The sequence below is a fragment of the Scomber japonicus genome, chromosome 13 (assembly GCF_027409825.1).
Source record: "Scomber japonicus isolate fScoJap1 chromosome 13, fScoJap1.pri, whole genome shotgun sequence".
Classification (NCBI taxonomy): Eukaryota; Metazoa; Chordata; class Actinopteri; order Scombriformes; family Scombridae; genus Scomber; species Scomber japonicus.
Window position 1 is genome coordinate 9,249,765 of NC_070590.1, and position 18,279 is coordinate 9,268,043.

Sequence of the window (18,279 nt, forward strand, 5' to 3'; positions counted from 1 at the left end):
TCCATCAAAAACGTCATGTTACTCACTGTATTTATAATTGTAGTGGTTACCTTTATAAAATAGTTGAAGCCATGAGTTATTTAGCTCAGAGTTTCATACCGCTGCAAGACACTTCTCTAAAATGAAATGAAATATACAATGGACACACACACACACATATATATATACATATATATATATATATATATATATATATTATTATTATTATTATTTTTTTTTTTTAATGCGTTACACAACCTAACAAAGAAAAGTCGTTATGCACTTATATGAGTGTCTGATAAACAGGACCAACAGCAGGAAATAAGAGACAAAATAAACAAGTCTCAAACAAATGAACTGGTGCAGCAAACACTGGATGAAAACACACTCCAGCAGTCATGACACGTGTGAACAACAATTGTCAAATTTCATTTATCTTACAGTTTATAACCTGGTTCAATCTGAAACTACTACAGTAGTAACATATTCAGACAAAGTAACATTTCAAGGCCTCAGTATGCTTCAAGTGAGGTGCCTGTTGGAGCACTGCAACAATGCAGGCACTCAACAAAGTAGTTAATTTCTGAAACAATGCCCAGTTTTTCCGATTCAAGGCCTGGTAGCTTGTTATACATATATCATATTGAATGGGGAAGCCATTGATGGCAACAAAAAGCTTTTACTACATTTGTCTGAAGTGCTTTTGCATTTTTGAGTTAGGGTTGAACATTTCTGGAAGGTTGATTGTGCCCAAGTTGTTGCTTTGAAGCATAAGAGGATGTTTGCACAAAATTAAATTTTTCTTCTCATTTGTAGGATTTATCACCTGAAGACTACATAGAGACATAAAAGATATTTTACGACAGCAGGCTTTCCTCCCCATTAGTCAGCTATAAAATGAGACTTTAGGCATTGTCGGACAACATGCTATATAAACTAGTTCATTTGAAACATACTGAGAACTTAACACATGATGGCAGAAATTCATGCATTGTTTCACATTTTAAGTATTTCAATATATCCAAAGCCAGTCTTCTGTGTGGTTTGATCAGATTTGATTTTGATTGGTCCATTGGAGCATGACATCAACATTTTACAGGCAGGCAATGCCTACTTCAGGACAAAATTACAAATAAATCAGTCAATCATGTGAAATGACCACAACTGTTTTAACTGTTGCAAACAATTTAATAGTAGAATGTAGAATTGTATCACTTATAGTAAGAAGCTGATAGAGAAAATTGTTTTCAGGCCTTGTAAGGACTTGTGTGTAATAATTCCATTTTATTCCATTTTGGAACAGTTTTTGTAGTTTAATTCGTCATATATGAAAAATAATATAAGAATTGTGATAAGGGTAATAATAAGATCAGGGACATATAATTAAACAGGTTGTAAACAAATCAAGGTGAGTCAAACTTATTTGGAAAAAAAATAAAGGTGAACAGTCTGTTGTAAACATCCATCACAGTTCACAGTTCAATTTACTTCTTCAACTTTAATCTACTCTACTTCTGGTGTTTTCTAGTGCAATGATGGATTATTTTCATTATTATTTTCCCAGACCAGTTAGAGCTTAAATATAAGTCTCACTTAGTGAATAAAGAACCAAAAATTCCCCAAAGTTTTTCATTTTAATTGACATAGCAATGAATTTTTCTTTTTTTCAAATATTTCAGGAGTACTCATTTTCAGTTTGATAAAGTTGAATTTTTTAGATAATATGGCAGCATAGTTATTTACAAGCAAATCGTGTTTGTTGCCTCCTGCAGAATACAACAATATTGATAATGGTAGGAATCATGGACAAAACTACAGTAATAAGACCCAAGCTGTAATAAACAAAATGATCCTTTAAATAATTGTAAAATGGTAAAAACCAAAAATCTCTGCACACCTGATTTTCCAACAGATACGTCAGAGGAAAGTAACTTGAAAAAAATGAGAAAAACTGTCCCTACCTCCACCAGATGTATCTCCTATACACCTGAAGAAGGTCGGAGAGGCATAAGACACAATGTGCAGGAGTTTGTTTTTTATTATCCTTTAAAGATATAACAATAACCATGGCCCTTTTGAACCAATTATGAACATTAAGAAGAAAAGTCTGTGAAATCCCCTCGTTTTGACTGCATATTTATTTAGACAGGCCAGCAGTACGCAATGTAAGATCGCATCAAATTCACTAACACAACACTAACTATTCTATCAACATAAAACAATACAATAACAGCAACAACCAAGATCACTGCTCTTCAAAAGGAAGAGCTTGTAGCACAATCTCAATGAATCTGGACCTGAATCCTACATTCAAACAGATCATTTTAAACTTGACAGTTATAAATTCAAGGCATAAGCGTTTTGGCTCAAATAATGACAAACGTGGACATGATATCTGTCTTGTGTATGTTTTTTTCTGTGAATTCTTCATCTTTGCAGCAGACCTAAGCAGAGTAGAGCATCACATGAAGACAAATCAAATAGCTCGAGGCAGTTAGGAGTTGCGTGAGTGCTGACAGCACTGTGGTGTCTTAAAGTCTTCCACTTGTGCTGTTGTTATGTCTTACAAGTTTGTCTAAGGTTTGGCCTGTAATAATTACAACCCTCATTACAGGAATATTGTGTGACTCAGTCACATCTTCAATGTACATCCTTCTCAAACAAAACAATCTTCAAAGGCTTCATATGATACAGTTGATGTTTCTCAGTGGTGATATGCAGCAGCATTCCACGTGCGATACCAGGACCTGAAAGGCCAAAGGGAGGATCACAGGATTATTACTTAAACAGATAAAAGTAACAGAAAGTTTTGCTTTATTCAGAAATTAAAGTCTTGATAATTAATTTAGAGGAATAGTTTGCAAATTTGAGAAATATGCTTATTTGCTTTCTTGCTCATTTGGTCTCATCTAACTCTCTGCCAGGAAGCAAATAAGCATGAGACGTCTATGGACACCCAACTGAAAAAAAGGATTTCATATTTGTAAAACTTTCCTCGAGCCTAAAACAGATATTTTAAAGTGTGTGATGATGTCATCCTGATGTAAAGTCTGTGAGAAACACTACTCTGTATTTACAGTGGTCCGCACAACCTTGAAGCTAGAAACTTATTTGGCTCATGCATGAATAGGTGCCATCTTTTGAGTCCAGTACCCAGTTATCGTACAATACATCCACAGTGATACATCAACAGCTGTCATGACAGTTTTGAAAGATTCACTGAAGCATAAATCAAACTAATCCTACCACCTATAACCTATAAGTTGTTAATGCAGCTTTTGCTTATGTCAGATGAAATATTTCAGTGAGATAAAATGAGAAAATTGATATTAATCTCATGTTAGTCTGTTAGCATAGATTAGTATACAAACTGGAAGCAGGGGAAAGCAGCTAGCCTGGCTCTAAAATTAAAAATTACATCTATGTCACCTCTAATGTTCACTATTTATCATTTTGTTCACTATTTAACATGTCATATCTTGTTTGCTTTTACAGAATTGTAAAAATAAACTGTGAGAGAAAAGAAGGTTTCATACCCCGGTGAGCTGTAGGAAGCTGGGTTGACCTGTGACGTTAAAGAGGCAGAGGCTGTGGACAGACCGTTGGGAGAAGCTTCACGGCTTATGCTGTTTGGAGAGGAATTTGATGAAACTGGAAGGAAAAAGGCCAACATGTTATCGAATAAACATAAACATGTAGAAACCAACATATAGGCACATACATGGATCATCCACAGCAGCACTCACACTATGTAGTGATACTAGGAAAAATCCAATTCTGATTTAAGCAGCGATGAAGTGTCATATGTTAATTTAAGTACAGTTTTGTAATGGAGTATTCTTACATTGCTCTATTGGATCTAAATACGTATTCCACCTCTCATTATCAGTACTTAAATGAGGAAACAGTACTTGCCTCCGCCTGAAGCCAAAGGGCTGTAGGATCTGGAAGCTGATGCCTGAAAAGTGTGAAAATGAATCAGATAAAGCCAACTTTACATCAGACCTAAAGCATATAGTTGCTGTGTAACCAAAAATCTCTTAAATAAGCTGTATTTGCAGTTTAATAATTTCATTAGTAAATCAAGTAAATCTTTCACACACTAAAGGATGGAAAATTGTGTATTTATTTAATAAGACTGATGATGGTTTAATGTTACATGGTCTGTTTATTCTTCAGCTGCAATGACATAAATAATCATTTATCATGATCATTTTTTACTTTTCTATCTTAAGTGTGCAATAAACTTGTTGTTTGCTAAGAAACTGATCACTTGCAAAAACTGCATAAACTCTCTCTTTTACATTTTCAATGATTTCTTTCAAGAGTTACTAGTAGATTGTTATTGTGGCTAACCATTCTGGAGTTGTAGCTGTGTGATTTGACCGGTAAATTGGCCACTGGGCAGTAGATCCTCTTCTCCTTCTGACGCCGATTACAGAACCAAACTCGAACCACCTCCTTCTCCATGGATAGCTGCTCTGAGATCAGAGTTATCTCCTCAGAGTTGGGCTTGGGGTTCTGAAAACAAAAACAAAAAGAAAATAATTTCATATCCTCCTTCAAATATCAGCATTTGAAATCTTTAAACCTGCATTAACTGATGTGTTGGCCACTTGGGGGCAGTAGATGCAAGTTGTGAACACAACATTGACATGTAAACTTACATTCACCATAGAGTGAATATTATACTATATGATAGCACTGAGAGTGAACCAAAACAGTTGCGCTAAAACTCGCTATAAAGCTCCGTCAAGAGCTACAGAGTTGTTGATAATTGTCTTATTTTCATCGCTACGATTAAGATTATTATGGTCTTCAAAAAATGAAAATTTAAACTATTTTATCTAATGAAAAAACATTTATACGAGCACTTTTAAGGCATTTCTATATTAATGGTTAAGTTTATAAATGGTTTGTAAACGAGGAACAATGTTCACTCTTGAATAGAAACAATGCTCTGTGAGTCTGTAACATGTTTAATAATGGTTTAAACAGATCACTTGTAATGTGTAAGGAAACATTTGGTACATGTAGATTTAAAGCCTATACATGCAGTATAATTTGAAATTGTCTGACATGACAAAGATGGCCACACTAGCAACTCTGTGAGACTGTACTTAATGCTACCATCAGCATGCTAATGTGCTCACAATTACTAAAATCATATTTAATGTTGTCTCGATGTTTTAAGATAAACTAGATTTTTTTTTTTAATGGTTTTATATTGAATCAATCTTGAGCTCACATCAAGGAAACGTTTCTCCAGAGTCATCTTGATGTTTGTTTCGATGCTCGTTCTCTTTTTCCGTTTGCGTCCGTAGCCCTCCATCAGGGGCGGCAGAGAGATAGGGTTGCTCATTGAGTCGGAAGGTGAGTTCTCTAATGTAGAAACAAATATTACATGGACATTCATCATCACTTTTAAACAGCAATAATATCAGGTAGCAGTTAGCATTAGCAAGACTTTAGTTTGACTCCCATTCAGCCATAACAAGCAGTTAAAAAACGGACCTCTGTGTATCTGTGCTATTTATTAAAGTGTTTAAGGAAAAGGTTTGATATTTTTGGGAAATACAATCATTTACTTTTTGCAGAAAATTGGCACTATTTGCTGAAGAAGTTAGATAAATTGTTAGGTAAATTGATACCACTCTCGTGTCTGTAATTATGTTAATATGAAGCTAAAGCCAGAAGCCAGTTACCTTGGTGTAGCATGAAAACTATCGGGGGGAAAACTACCTGGCTTTGTCAATAGGTAGGAAAACCTGCTTACCTCACCTGTACCACTAAACCTGGAGTATTGTCGTCAGTGAGGTTGCCAGGCAACCAGCTAAGTCTCCAGGAAGTAGAAACCTACATAACCCCTCTTAAAACCACAACCTGTCGACCGCTTTACACTTTACATTAATAGGAGTTAAACAAGAGAACATTTTAATTAGTAGGTTTTAGAGGTGCTGATAGGCACGTTTTTTAACCTTTGAACACAGCCAGACTAGCTGTTTCTCTCTGTCTTCAGTCTTTATGCTAAGCTTACTGTCTCTTGGCTGATGCTTCACAGTTTGCATACTTCTCATAGAAGTATTAGAAAGCAAGCAAATAAGGGTATTTCCCAAACTGCCATACTATTTCTTCAACAAGGTGGTTTTACCTGCCTAACTTAAAAAAGACACTTTTAACCAAAATTCTAACCAAAAAAAGTTACATATGAACAAAATATAAAAATATAATTGGTTTATTGGGATTATTGGAAACACACTAACCATCTCAGTCAGTGCTGATAACCTGCTAATGCAAAACTCACTCAGTGTATGCACACATACACCTATGTTGTCATTTTATAACTGATACTGATAGTAAGATGTACATTTTTTCTGTGGTATTTAAATACATTGTGGAAAATACTTTGAATTACAGCAAAAAGAAAGAGTTTAAAAACACTTCTTCAAACAACTTTTTGGATTTTACATTTTCCGCAATCCCTTCTCACATCAAACCAGAATAATAAGTGGTAATTAAAAAATGAAATGGCAGTTCCTGTGTTGTACCTGCGTCACTCAGCCATTTCTCCAGCAGAGGTTTGAGCTTGCACATGTTTTTGAAGCTGAGGTTGAGAGCCTCAAAACGAGAGATTGTGGTCTGGCTGAAGTCATTGCCGTACAGTTTTCCCATCGCAAGGCCCACATCTCCCTGCAACAGAGCACCAATAACACATTAATCACTCTCTGATGCAAAAGTCAAAGTAGATGCAAGCATAAAACACAATTACCTAATTTGATGAAAGGGAAAGAATCTTAAGGTTAATTTGCTGGTTTTTCCAGGGTCAACATCACTGTTACCCTCTGAAGAAGTGGTTGGACAAGAAAGATCACACAAAGAGCAATGCATGTAATAGCCTGGGAGGTCACAAGGGACTCCAGGCTAACATCTAGGGAACCTAAGGCCTTTATTGCAGTGACTACAGTCAATGTTCATGGGTCCAACATCAGGAGAACACTGAATGTCAATGGTGTGTATGGTGGGTGTAACATAGTTGCAAAGAGAAAGCCACTACTATCCAAAAAGGACATTGCTGCCGTTTGCTCAAGACTATGTAGATCAGCCAGAGGGCGACTGGAAAAATGTTCTGTGGACAGATGAGACCAAAATCAAACTTTTTGGCTTGAATGAGAAGCGTTTTGTTTGGCAGTGAGCAAACACTACATTACAACATAAGACTCTCATCCCATCTGTGAAACATGGTGGTAATAGTATCCTGGTTTGGGCCTGCTTTGCTGTGTCTGGACCAGGATGGATTGCAAGCATTGATGGAGCTTTCAGTTTTGAGCTGCACCAGCAAATTCTACAGAAAAAATGTCAAGATATCCATCCATGAACTTATGCTAACAGAAAAAATGGGTCACCAAAGGATGGTTAGAGCAAAAGAAAGTTAATGTTTTGGAATAGCTGAGTCAAAGTCATGACCTTAATTCTACAGAAATACTGTGGAAGGAATTGTAGCATGCAGTTCATGCCAAGAAGCCCACCAACGTTTGTTCTGTAGGGAGGCCTGGGCCAAAATTCTTCCAAGCTGACGTGTAGGGCTGATAAACAGTTACCAGAAATGTTTTGTTGAAGTTATTGCTGTAAAAGATGATCACACCAGTTACTGAAAGCAAGGGTTCACATACTTTTGCCTCACACAAATAGGAAAGATAAAAATTAAATAAATCAATTAATAAATAAATACACTGAATGTTTTTGTCTCATTTGTTTAATTGGGTTCCCTTTATCTAGTTATAGGACGTATGTAAAAATCTAATCACGTTTCAGGTCATATTTATGCAGAAATAGAGAAAATTGTTAAGTGTTCATAAACTTTTAAGCAGCACTGAATCTTTTGAGTATGTCTACAGGATTAACCAAAGTTTTTAGGGAAAAGCAGTAACAAATGTTTAAGACAGTATTAGTAGAGAATATGATATTGTAAAAGTACAACAGTTTACAATGTAAAGTAAAATCCTAGTAATTGCCAATTTGGGGCAAGACCACCTCCTCTAAAGGGTCTCAGTGTGGTTGTTTTGAAACACACAGAGTGAATTGCTTCGAGGGGAAAAAGAACCAGATTTCAATTTAACTGGACTAAAATGTGCAGATGTGAAAACACCCTTGAGCACTGCATATAAGTTATTTTAAGGCTCCAGAACAAACTATGAATCCGACCTCATAGAGCAACCTGGAAGATACAGGATATAAAGACTTCTTAGGTGTGAAAGTAAATGTCCTGCAAGGAAAACTTAGTGGTGTTGGTCCTCTTCAGTACCTGAGTGAAGCCCAGTTTGATGCGTCTTTGTTTAAATGCTTTGGCAAACTGCTCCAGTTCCTCCAGATCACTGGGCTCCTCCTGTGCTGGTACTGCCATGTGTTTGGGCATCTGCAGATGGGACATGTCCATGTGGTTCTCCATAGACGGTCCTGCCAGACCTGAGCGACTCATGGCCTGGATCAGAAATACATCACAGAAATAATCCTCAGTTTCCAACTGAAATAAAAGAGGCAATGAGGTTTTTACTGTCTTGCATAACAAAAATGACCATTATGTGTCTGCAGTAATCAATGTTTACTTATCTAAATTCATTAATTCTAAGTTCATTTTTCTGTGCTGCTGTTGACTTGCAGCAACCTTATTTCTGTGGCTGGCAGTGCTGCATTTGTACAAAGAGCTGAATGTACTGCTGGCAGAACAAAGCTTACCACTGGAGCAGGCAATGGTCCTGTACAGGTATAACCCTCTTTCTAGCAAGTAAATGTTTGTACTCACCATGTGTACTAATAGTACAAGTATGCCCTACTATACCCTAATTTCATCTTTAAACTGCAATTAACATCATGACATTTTAAGTTAACAAGTGAGCAAACGTTTGCTTACACATGTCCAGAAAATATGGAGCAACATTAGGAGTTAATTTGATGTCATGTTTCTGGACACTTCACAAATGTCTTATTGGCCACACAACACAACACTAACATATGACATTGTTAGCAAACAATTTCCACATCTAGCAGTTACAGAGCAACATTGTCACCATTTGGAGTTGTGTTTCATCTTTCCATTATAACTCCAATATTCACCTTTTTTGGCTTTTCTTCTCTCTACAAAATTCATTCTGCATTACATTTTGTGATAATGCATTGTGTCCTTTATGTAGTGAGACAGAAAATTAAGAAGTGTGGAGCCCTTCCAACCTTCACAATAGAGACTGGGGTTTAGATTCCATTACAGACAACTAATTAAAATAAGAGCAACAACAAAAAAAACTTTCTTTAAAAATCAGTCTCTCCTAACTGTAGCCAGGTGTTTTCATTGACTAACCACACCTTTACCACAATGTATTTGCTTAACAAATGTGCTGAAAGCATTTCCTTCTCAGAAAACACCAAAAGCTCATTCACATCCATGTTTGTGAATAAGAAGTCTTCTTCTTCCATGCTTTTGCCTGAACATTGTTCTTGGTGTATTATAATTTATACCGATGTGTGTGTGTGTGTGTGTAGACAGGAAGTGGTCTTAATTTACCTGCGGAGTCAGAGCAAGTCCAGGTTGATGCTGAAGGAGACTAGTTTGACTCTGGCTAGGGAGGGACAGTAAGTTCTGCTGCAGAAGGGCTGCAACGAAAAACAGCAGATTATTAACCAATAATTTGTTTGCGACAACAAGACTTTTCCTTTATGAAGATATCAGATCTTGTCAATTCAATCTTTTTTATAATATTTATATAATTATTTAAGTAATACTCCCTAATATGGATATGCATTTCTGCTTTATTCTGCATGATGTAGCACCATCACGATTCAACCAGTGCCAGTTCTTGTTGACCAGTTAAATAAATTAAAATATACACTCTAATAAGGACACTGCTGGTATCTTTTTGTCATCATTTTGAGCCCTGATCTTACTTTTCTCTTTTAGCTTTTAAGTTAGTAAAAATGTCACATAAATATAAGATGCCATGTGTCTGTTTTTTTATGGCTGCAACTTTTAATTCAACTGACTTTTTCAAAATGGCTAAAGCATGAGTTCATGCACATTTAGAGCATCGGTGGATGTTTAAGACTCTACCTTGGTGGCTGGTGGGACTCTGGGAGAGCAGGAACGGGGAAGGAGACGACAGGTGAGACGGGGGCATCAGAACCAGCTGCTGCATGGTGTGGAGAGAGGTGAGCTCCTGGAACATAAAACACACACCATAAAATGTACTTATTTAAACCAATTACTTAGAATTTATTTTTCTCTTCATATTTGAGGGAAATTTTGCCGATAACACAAGTTCTTGATGTAGTTGTTAGAAGTTAGAAGTGTCTGTTAATGTATTTGTCAATAACTCCTCCTGTGGGCATCTTAAGTAGATTCTGGTGTGTAAAGAGATAATGAATAACAGTATAGTAAAACACGGTTGTAAATAAAATATGTCTATAAGGGAGAAGTTATAATGCTTGTTAAATATTGTATATTAATAATTACTTCAAAATGTCCTCATGGCTGCTCATAACTACATATAGTGTGTTGCTCATAAATGCTACATCAACATTTTTTAGTCAGGTGACAATATGAACATTAACATGTTTTTTTCTTGCTGTAATGATTCTTCCTGTTCATACTGCATTTGTCATAATTCACTTACAATGTAAATCTTGGGGGGACAAAATCCACAGTCCTTCTGTGCCAACGTGTATTAAAAAGTTTATTTGAAGATAACATGAAGTTTCAGTCATCCAAAGTAGTCAAATCAAGTAGATATATTTCAACGTTACTGTCTTTTTAGTACCCTCTTTTTGTTATGAGCCTTCCACTTCAGCTGAACAGGAAAACATTGCACGTTGAGACACAAAGAGAGACTTTTCTTTCCTAAAAAGATTAACTGTGGAAGACATCCACTTTATTTGACTAACTCAGTTGGCCGAAGCCTCATATTATCTTCAGATAAACTTTTAGACATATTTTTTGAAAAATGTTCAACCTTTCCTTTAAAATAAAACATTACCACTGGAGTTCCTCTTTAAATGGTATTTAAAATGTAGATATCGAGTGAGTCTATGTCCTACCCCAGTCAGCTGACCTCCAGGCAATGGAGAGCTCTGCGTCAGATGACATGTCTTCAGTGCGGAGGCGGAATGGGGTGAGTCGTTGATGTCCTCTGTTTTTATCTGAGACATGGAAAGCATAACCAAAAAGCACACACTCCAGTTAGATAAATTTTTTTTTAAATGGATCAGGTTTTTCTTGTCAAACTGAGAGGATGGGAAACCTTGTCTGTACATAATTTCAAAGGTAAATGGGTTCATGTTTATATGTGCCTCTCTGTGTGTGTGCTGTGTGGGGAGACAGCACACACACACACGCACGCACGCACACACACACCCGTGTACACTTGCTCCAGGACCAGTTTGGTCACTAAACATGATACAAAGAGTGATAGGCTCTCTCCCTTCCCTTAGGGCAAGCCAGTATGCAAATAACCCCCACCCCCCACCCCCCACCCCACTGAAAGCCAGTGCACTTCCTGAAAACATGAGCACTGAAAGAAAGGTCCTCCCCTGCCAAAAAAGTGTTTGGAGAAGTATCCAAATAGCTGCAAACTATTTGAGGTGTTTTAAAGCGATGGCAGTCATTGTTGACATCTGCGGGGAGAGCATGTAGTATATCCTGAGGATGTTAGCCATCTTAAAGTCTGTTGAAGCTTAAGTCTCAAGAAAAGTGATAGTCAATAATACTGATAGTACACTCAGTACCACTCATGCAGCTCTAGGCTAACAGAGCTGCTTGAGTCCTTTGAAACCAGGTTTGTCAAAGGGTTCAAGAAGTCTGGTGATATTCTCCATATGTCTTAATATCATCAAATCTCATGAAAAACCAAAACCAACAAAAAATTGGTCCTGCTAACAAAAAATAGTGTTTTACATCTTAGTCCCCTGTGCATTGAGGCTCGATTATTGTTCAAAAGCTATTAAAAACCAAATGCAGTGCAGTGCAGTGTTGCACCAGGTGACATTTAGTTTATTTAATTCAGCTGCCTCAGAAATCACAAGAGTGGATCCCAAACTGAGGAGCCATGAGATAACTGACAACACAGGAAATACTTTTATTATTCTTTAATCTTTGCCTTTTATTGTAAAATACTGAATAATTTGACCATTTCATGCTTCTAAAAACTGTGGAGCCACTGAACAAGAGCACCAACTGTGTATTAATCCACAGCTGAAAATAGTCCCCAACAAATGCACTCCTACCTGGGATAGGTTTGCTAAAAACTGCAGTGGCCACCTGTTTTAGGAAATTACTGAGCCTTTTTTAAAAGCGTAAATATATATTTGTGACCGTGTTTTAAAGATTCGTCCTATGTAGAAACCGATAGGCTTATGGGCTCACTGCCATGAACAGGCCGGGGGAGTCTAACACAGTGTTCGTTTTGGTCTTTGCATGATAACTGTTGACAGTAAGAAAAATGTAGAGTAACATCTGCCTTATCATATAAACCTCCTGCAGCAGTTAGATCTCAGCTCTAATAGCAGGATCCTGGTGGTTTGTTTAAGTCTTTGCTTTCTCTTGATGCTCCTGCTTTTATTAAATGTTTAAAAGATTAAGATGTGGGTTAGGTTAGTTTCCCTTAAAATATGTAATGGAAGCATCTACATAACACCTGTTTAATCCACTGATCTAGATGCAAACTTTATCGAGTCTAAGCATGTTAGCTAAGAGGAAAAATTTACAACACGTTAAACAAAACAGCCCAAATCCTCCTGATGACAGAGACCTTATTCATCTAATCCTCATTCACAGGAATTTGTTATGAAGAACTTTGTTACTCACTTGTCGATTGAAGTCGAGTCCGTTTTGCTCTAAATGACAAAATGAAAAAATAGAGTTTCAGAGTTTAAAATGTGTTTTTTATGGCTTTCAACTTCTTCAAAGTGAAAGTAGAAATCACATAGTAACAAATATGAAGTCTGTTAGCATTCAACCAGTGTTGACAAGTGTACATGAGAAATGATATCAGTGATTTTTTTGTACTGAATATTTTATTTTGTACTCCACTGAATATTTCTCTTTTTGCTGCTTAAAGGTTCTCAGGTAAGTACAATTTCATTAAACTTGAATTAAAAATGTACAAGCACTGCCGCTGAAAGTAAAGCTGACTTTTTCACAGCGGTGTGCTGAGCAGTTTTTCTCTGCGCTGTTTGCTGACTGCTCACACGCAGAGCTGTGTTCACAAAAAAACACACTTCTGAAAAGTCTTTTCAAGAAGTTATGTGTACAGCAGGTAGCACACAAGAGGACAGAGAAAGAGTTGATAGAGAAGAGTTCAAAGGTGTGCTGGATAAGCTCACATCATTTGAATGTCAAATGGGGCCTTTGGGACTGTGTGTGTGATGAGAAGCAGTGAGCTGCTGGAGACACACGATGCAAATACACCTATAAACCCCCTCACTCCTCAACCCAACCCTCCCCCCACCACCAGCCCACTAGTCACTGCCCCAGCGGGACAGCACAACCAGCTTCACAGCCAAACTTCCAGTATGGAAATGACCAAGACATGCAAATCAGCTCCTCTGAGCGCAGGAAGCCTGTGTTTGGAGCTCTGCACTTTGACTGAATACCATAAAAAAAACACACACACACACGCACACACACACACACACACACACACACACACACACAAACACACGCTATACATACTGTACTGTAAGTATGTCACTGCAGTCAAAAAAAACAATCGTAACCAGTGTTTTGTCTCGATCTGTTGGTCCTAAAATGATGTACTAAAAAGTGAACAGACTGCAAGTGAATTATTATAAACTGCTCTCAGAACAAGTGGAACGATCTCATCCCCTCGGGAAATAATAATTTATTTGACTTCAGTTAGTCTTGAGGCCTGAATATGAGGCCAAATTACATTTGTGCAGCATGAATATTGAAGCTATGTCCCAATTCTGTACCAGATACTATTGGTATATTGTATGTACTGTTTAATAAGTGTCATAGTATAATGTGTTTGGAATTGGTATACAATACATCAGTGTACATTTCTATTTTGTACTAACAGGTATGATGAAATATGCACCCAAATGGAAGTCACAAACTTTGAGGTTGGTATTCAAACTGAAATTGTTATTTCAACTTCACAAAGTGAGGGGGTTTGGTAGCCTAGACACATAACATAGAATTGTAATGTCCCTGAGTCAATATTTCCAGTCTATATCTGCACTATGATCTCTAAACTTCAGCAAGAAGGGCATGTTAAGACAACCACAACCATTAACTTTATGTTTTAAGTGCAGCTGGGAGCCTTTGATAACTGGCATCTCCATCTCTCTTGCTCCCCTCACATTTCCTATCATCTCTCCCACTTATGTCCAATAAAGAAATAAAATGGTCTGAATGTAGAAAAAAAACTCAATGAGAGAGAGTAACAATTGTCTCCATGGTTTATGAGATCTGCCCGAGCTGTTTCTCCACAAGGGCTTTATCAATTAATCTGTATCTTAGTTTTTCCATTAATCAACTTAATCTATAAAATTGTGAAAAATGTTTATCACTGTTTACCAAAACCAAAAGTGACCAACAGTTCATAACCGAAAAATATTCAGTATCATAGAAATCAGAAAATATTCACATACGAAAAAGAAACTGATTTCTTCTTCTTTTTTTACACAATGACCGAAATCCAGATTTTCTCCATAAATTCTTTAAGAATATTTCATTTTGCTCCTTTTCCAGTCATAACTCAGAACCAGCAAACAGCCAATATAAAGACAGAGCTCTAGTATCACCTCAGCCAGGCTTCACTTCAGGCTATGACTGTTTTTATTGAAAATTCAAAATTATTCCAATGTGGAAGAAAATAAATATTTAATCTCCTAATATGATCCTTTAAATGTCCCTAGGGTGCACTGGGAGCTTGGTAAAACTTGTTTTGCCTTTTATGCACATGGGGCATGAAATTAACTCTAAATTATCATTATCATTGAAGCACTCCCTTCATTAAACACCTTTAAATGTTGTTCACAGTTGTTTCTGTTTTATATAACCTTGACTTGGCCTGTATGTTTCTCATCTTTTACTCTTTATCTCATTTAGTTTTTATGTAGCATATGTTTTATCATGTTTTTCTATGCGAAACTGCTTATACTAAATTCACAGTGTGTAAGCCCAATAGGTCATGCCCCCTAAAAAACACTGTCATTGATCTATTGAATGTCTGGTTTTTCATAAAGTAAAGGTTTTTAACTAAAAGGAAAAGGACAAAACTATACCAGAAAAAGACAAATAATCAAAATCATGATGAAAAATGTTGTGGTTTTAGTAAAATATTGGTAAGAAAATGAAGCACAAGTCAAGACATGTTCACTGTACAAAAACAAAATCTATTTTCAACATTAACCAAAGTGATTTTGTTTCCTAACCCAACTCACACACGAGACTCAGGATACAAACCTCTGTCTCTGGTGTCAAAGTCCTGCACCTTGTATGTTTATCATCTACCCCAAAAACCATTTGAAAAAAACCTGCGCTGAACATAATCAAGGTAGCAATTAGGTTTCCCTCTAAATGTATTTAGCAACAACAATAACAAATTGTATTATATAATTTGTAGGTTTGCACAAAGCGAGCTGTAAATATGAACACTACATATTCAAAATGTTGTTCTAATAGTCAGTATTTTGTGGGAATTCATTGTCTCAGTGCCCAGAGAAAATATCACCTAATTTTAAAACACATCAGTGGTTTAATAGTTAAAGGATTTATTTACCCAAATTACAAAGCAATAACAACAACAACAACAACAACATATTGTCTGATTTTCCTCGAGTGGCATCTATCCATGCTGATAGTTTTGAAAAATATGTCTATTAGATTTCTGTCTCCACAAAAACACAATGGAAGTGATTCACACTATTTTCACATTATTTAAAAACTACATTTAAAAATAAACAGAAAAATGTAATTTCAGAGACAATGTCACTGTTAATTTGGGTAATCCACGGAACACACGTCAAGTGTTTTTATACTTTTTACTTCTCCTTTGATTGTAGAAGACATATTGATGTGTGAATGTTTTTTTTTTGTTTTTTTATATATATTCAGAGTGACACAGCAAATTCCTTTCACCTTTACAAGCCTGGACAAACCAAAAATATTTGCTTGCAGTTAGAAATCAAATGAGAAAATACACTAAGTCTGGGTTAAAATATTACCCAGTTTGGGTCAATATGGCACCAAATCAACTTTGGGTTTGTTAGATTTAGTCACATCAGTGATGAAGTTGCAGATTACAACCAAATGAATGTCTCTCTCCCTCACCCTTTCCTTTCAAACATGTAGGAGAAACAAGGGTGGCCATGAAACTCATGAAAAACACAAAAGGCCCTGTCCAGAACCAGTGTTTGGTGGGCTCTGTGGAAGAGGACCCTCCTCCTGTATAGATATAAAGGGCTCATTCTAAGGTAATAAAAACACAACAATTCATATTTTCATGGGATTATGCACTTAGAAATATTATATTGTGTTTCTACCAAATTTGTCCCACTTGATGCCACTAATCTTACACACTGGTCCTTTAACTTTAGCAATATGTTATTTTGACCCAGTGTTACACACACTTTGCTCATTAACTGTGAGACAATCAATGACTGCCCATTGTCCCTGCTAAATAAACTTAATAACATTATGATTAAACTAACAATTGTCACAAAGTTATTGTTTCTTTTACACAAATATGTGCATATGACATTCAAAAGATACACAAGGTGTTGACTGGCTTTTTGGGTAACTAACTCAGTATTGTGTTGGTGCTATATTGACCCAAACTGGGCAAAATTTGAACCCAGTGATTTTTAGTGTGGATATATATTTTAAATTTGGGTGAAGCAACTGAATGACAGCACATAATAACAAAAAGTACCTAAATGACTGTATATTGACAAAAACATAGACATTTAACACTTCCACAGAAATAAGCCATTCACTTCTCTCATGCATGCAGCTATTGTTTAAATAAAAAGTTCCACATTTTCTGTTTGCTGGTTCCTGGTTTTGTTTTGCACTCTGGTTGCTATCCTCAGCCCCCGGGTAGGCTGCATTTCTCAGCAAACAGCCTCTGGTGCATCCTGGTATAGCAACCAACTGCCACCAAGCTCATGCACACACACCTACACACACACACACACAAAGTTGTGTTTCCATCACTTCAGAGGACATTACATTGGCTTATGTTCATTTCCTGGAGACTTATCCCAACTTTAACCATAACCACCACCTGTCTGACCCTAACCATAACATAACTCCAAATTAACCATAACTTTAAACCCAGTCTTCACCTTAAAATGAATGATTTACATTAAGGTTTACATATGCTGTCCTCATAAGGGAGGAGAGTCCCCCACGAAATGACTATGTAAACAGATTCACGTCCCCACAATGTGAGGAATACCTGGTACCCACACACACCCACACACACACACACATAGGCATGCACACACACAGCTCCTCACGAAACAGCAGCAGGTGAAGATGTTGCTTGTTTGGCTTTTTTTGTAACCCATCAGGCATCATGTGGATCAGTATGAAGAATAATGAGTGACTTTCAAAGTGTGCTGTGTATGGTGGATTCAGAAAAAAATGCTAATAAATACACCTAATTGAAATAATAGCATTGTTGAGCAGCAATAAAACCTCAAAAAGTCAGATTATACTGAAATAAAAAGTGTGAAGTAAAAGTTTAAAGATTAAAGTTTAAACTGATATATATCAGACACAAAATCCAAATATATTCTCATATTTAAGAGGTCAAAAGTCTGTGAACACAGCTTTAAATTACATTTCTTAGATAATCCAACATTTTTTTTACATTAAAAGTGACAATTAAGATAGAAATCCTCCTATAATACAGGTCTTGTTCAGATAGATAAGATATGACGATAAACAAACACTTTCTCTTGAACTCCAGCATCAGTAACAGTTACAGAATAAACATAGATCTGTCCTGAGTCACATCTGTTCAACTTGATTCAGCGGGGTGAAATATTCTTACCTGCCTGTTCAGCTGCAGCCTCCGACTGCTCCACTGTGTCTGCGCTCATCTTAATATCTGTAATGATAAATATAGCTGATTTTCCTACAGGATTGTAACTTTACCAGGACAATGAAGCACTCAGGCCACCCAGGAAAATGATCTTGAGTTTATTCTAATGCGCCCTCCCCTCCACAACACCGCACAAACTGTACACACTCCTCTGTGATTACTAGTTATAATATTCATAAAG

General features: G+C 36.6%; 1 protein-coding gene across 2 annotated transcripts; it reads right to left on the bottom strand.

The window, feature by feature from the left end:
- Positions 1-2,683: 2,683 nt before the first annotated feature.
- Positions 2,684-18,096, bottom strand: pou2f3 (POU class 2 homeobox 3). Of its 2 annotated transcripts, XM_053331803.1 has the most exons (13): positions 18,048-18,096; positions 12,827-12,861; positions 11,062-11,163; positions 10,074-10,181; position 9,873; positions 9,536-9,624; positions 8,282-8,458; positions 6,528-6,669; positions 5,228-5,361; positions 4,336-4,500; positions 3,895-3,937; positions 3,516-3,630; positions 2,684-2,726 (listed from the first exon to the last, which is right to left on the bottom strand). In XM_053331803.1, exons 1-13 carry the CDS (start codon positions 18,094-18,096, stop codon positions 2,684-2,686), a joined length of 1,203 nt encoding a protein of 400 aa, XP_053187778.1. The 2 variants fall into 2 exon arrangements, with proteins under 2 accessions (XP_053187778.1, XP_053187779.1); XM_053331804.1 differs by lacking the exon at position 9,873 and having other exon boundaries at positions 10,079-10,184.
- Positions 18,097-18,279: the final 183 nt, after the last annotated feature.

Bases quoted from the DNA above. Each gene is read 5' to 3' on its own strand.
- pou2f3 (XM_053331803.1), bottom strand. From the start codon at position 18,096: ATGAGCGCAGACACAGTGGAGCAGTCGGAGGCTGCAGCTGAACAGGCA. The intron at 8,459-9,535 runs GTAAATTAAGAC...TTTCTGATCCAG, and splicing joins GACTTGCTCTGACTCCGCAG to GCCATGAGTCGCTCAGGTCT. The intron at 4,501-5,227 runs GTGAGCTCAAGA...TTTTGTTTTCAG, and splicing joins TGGAGAAACGTTTCCTTGAT to AACCCCAAGCCCAACTCTGA.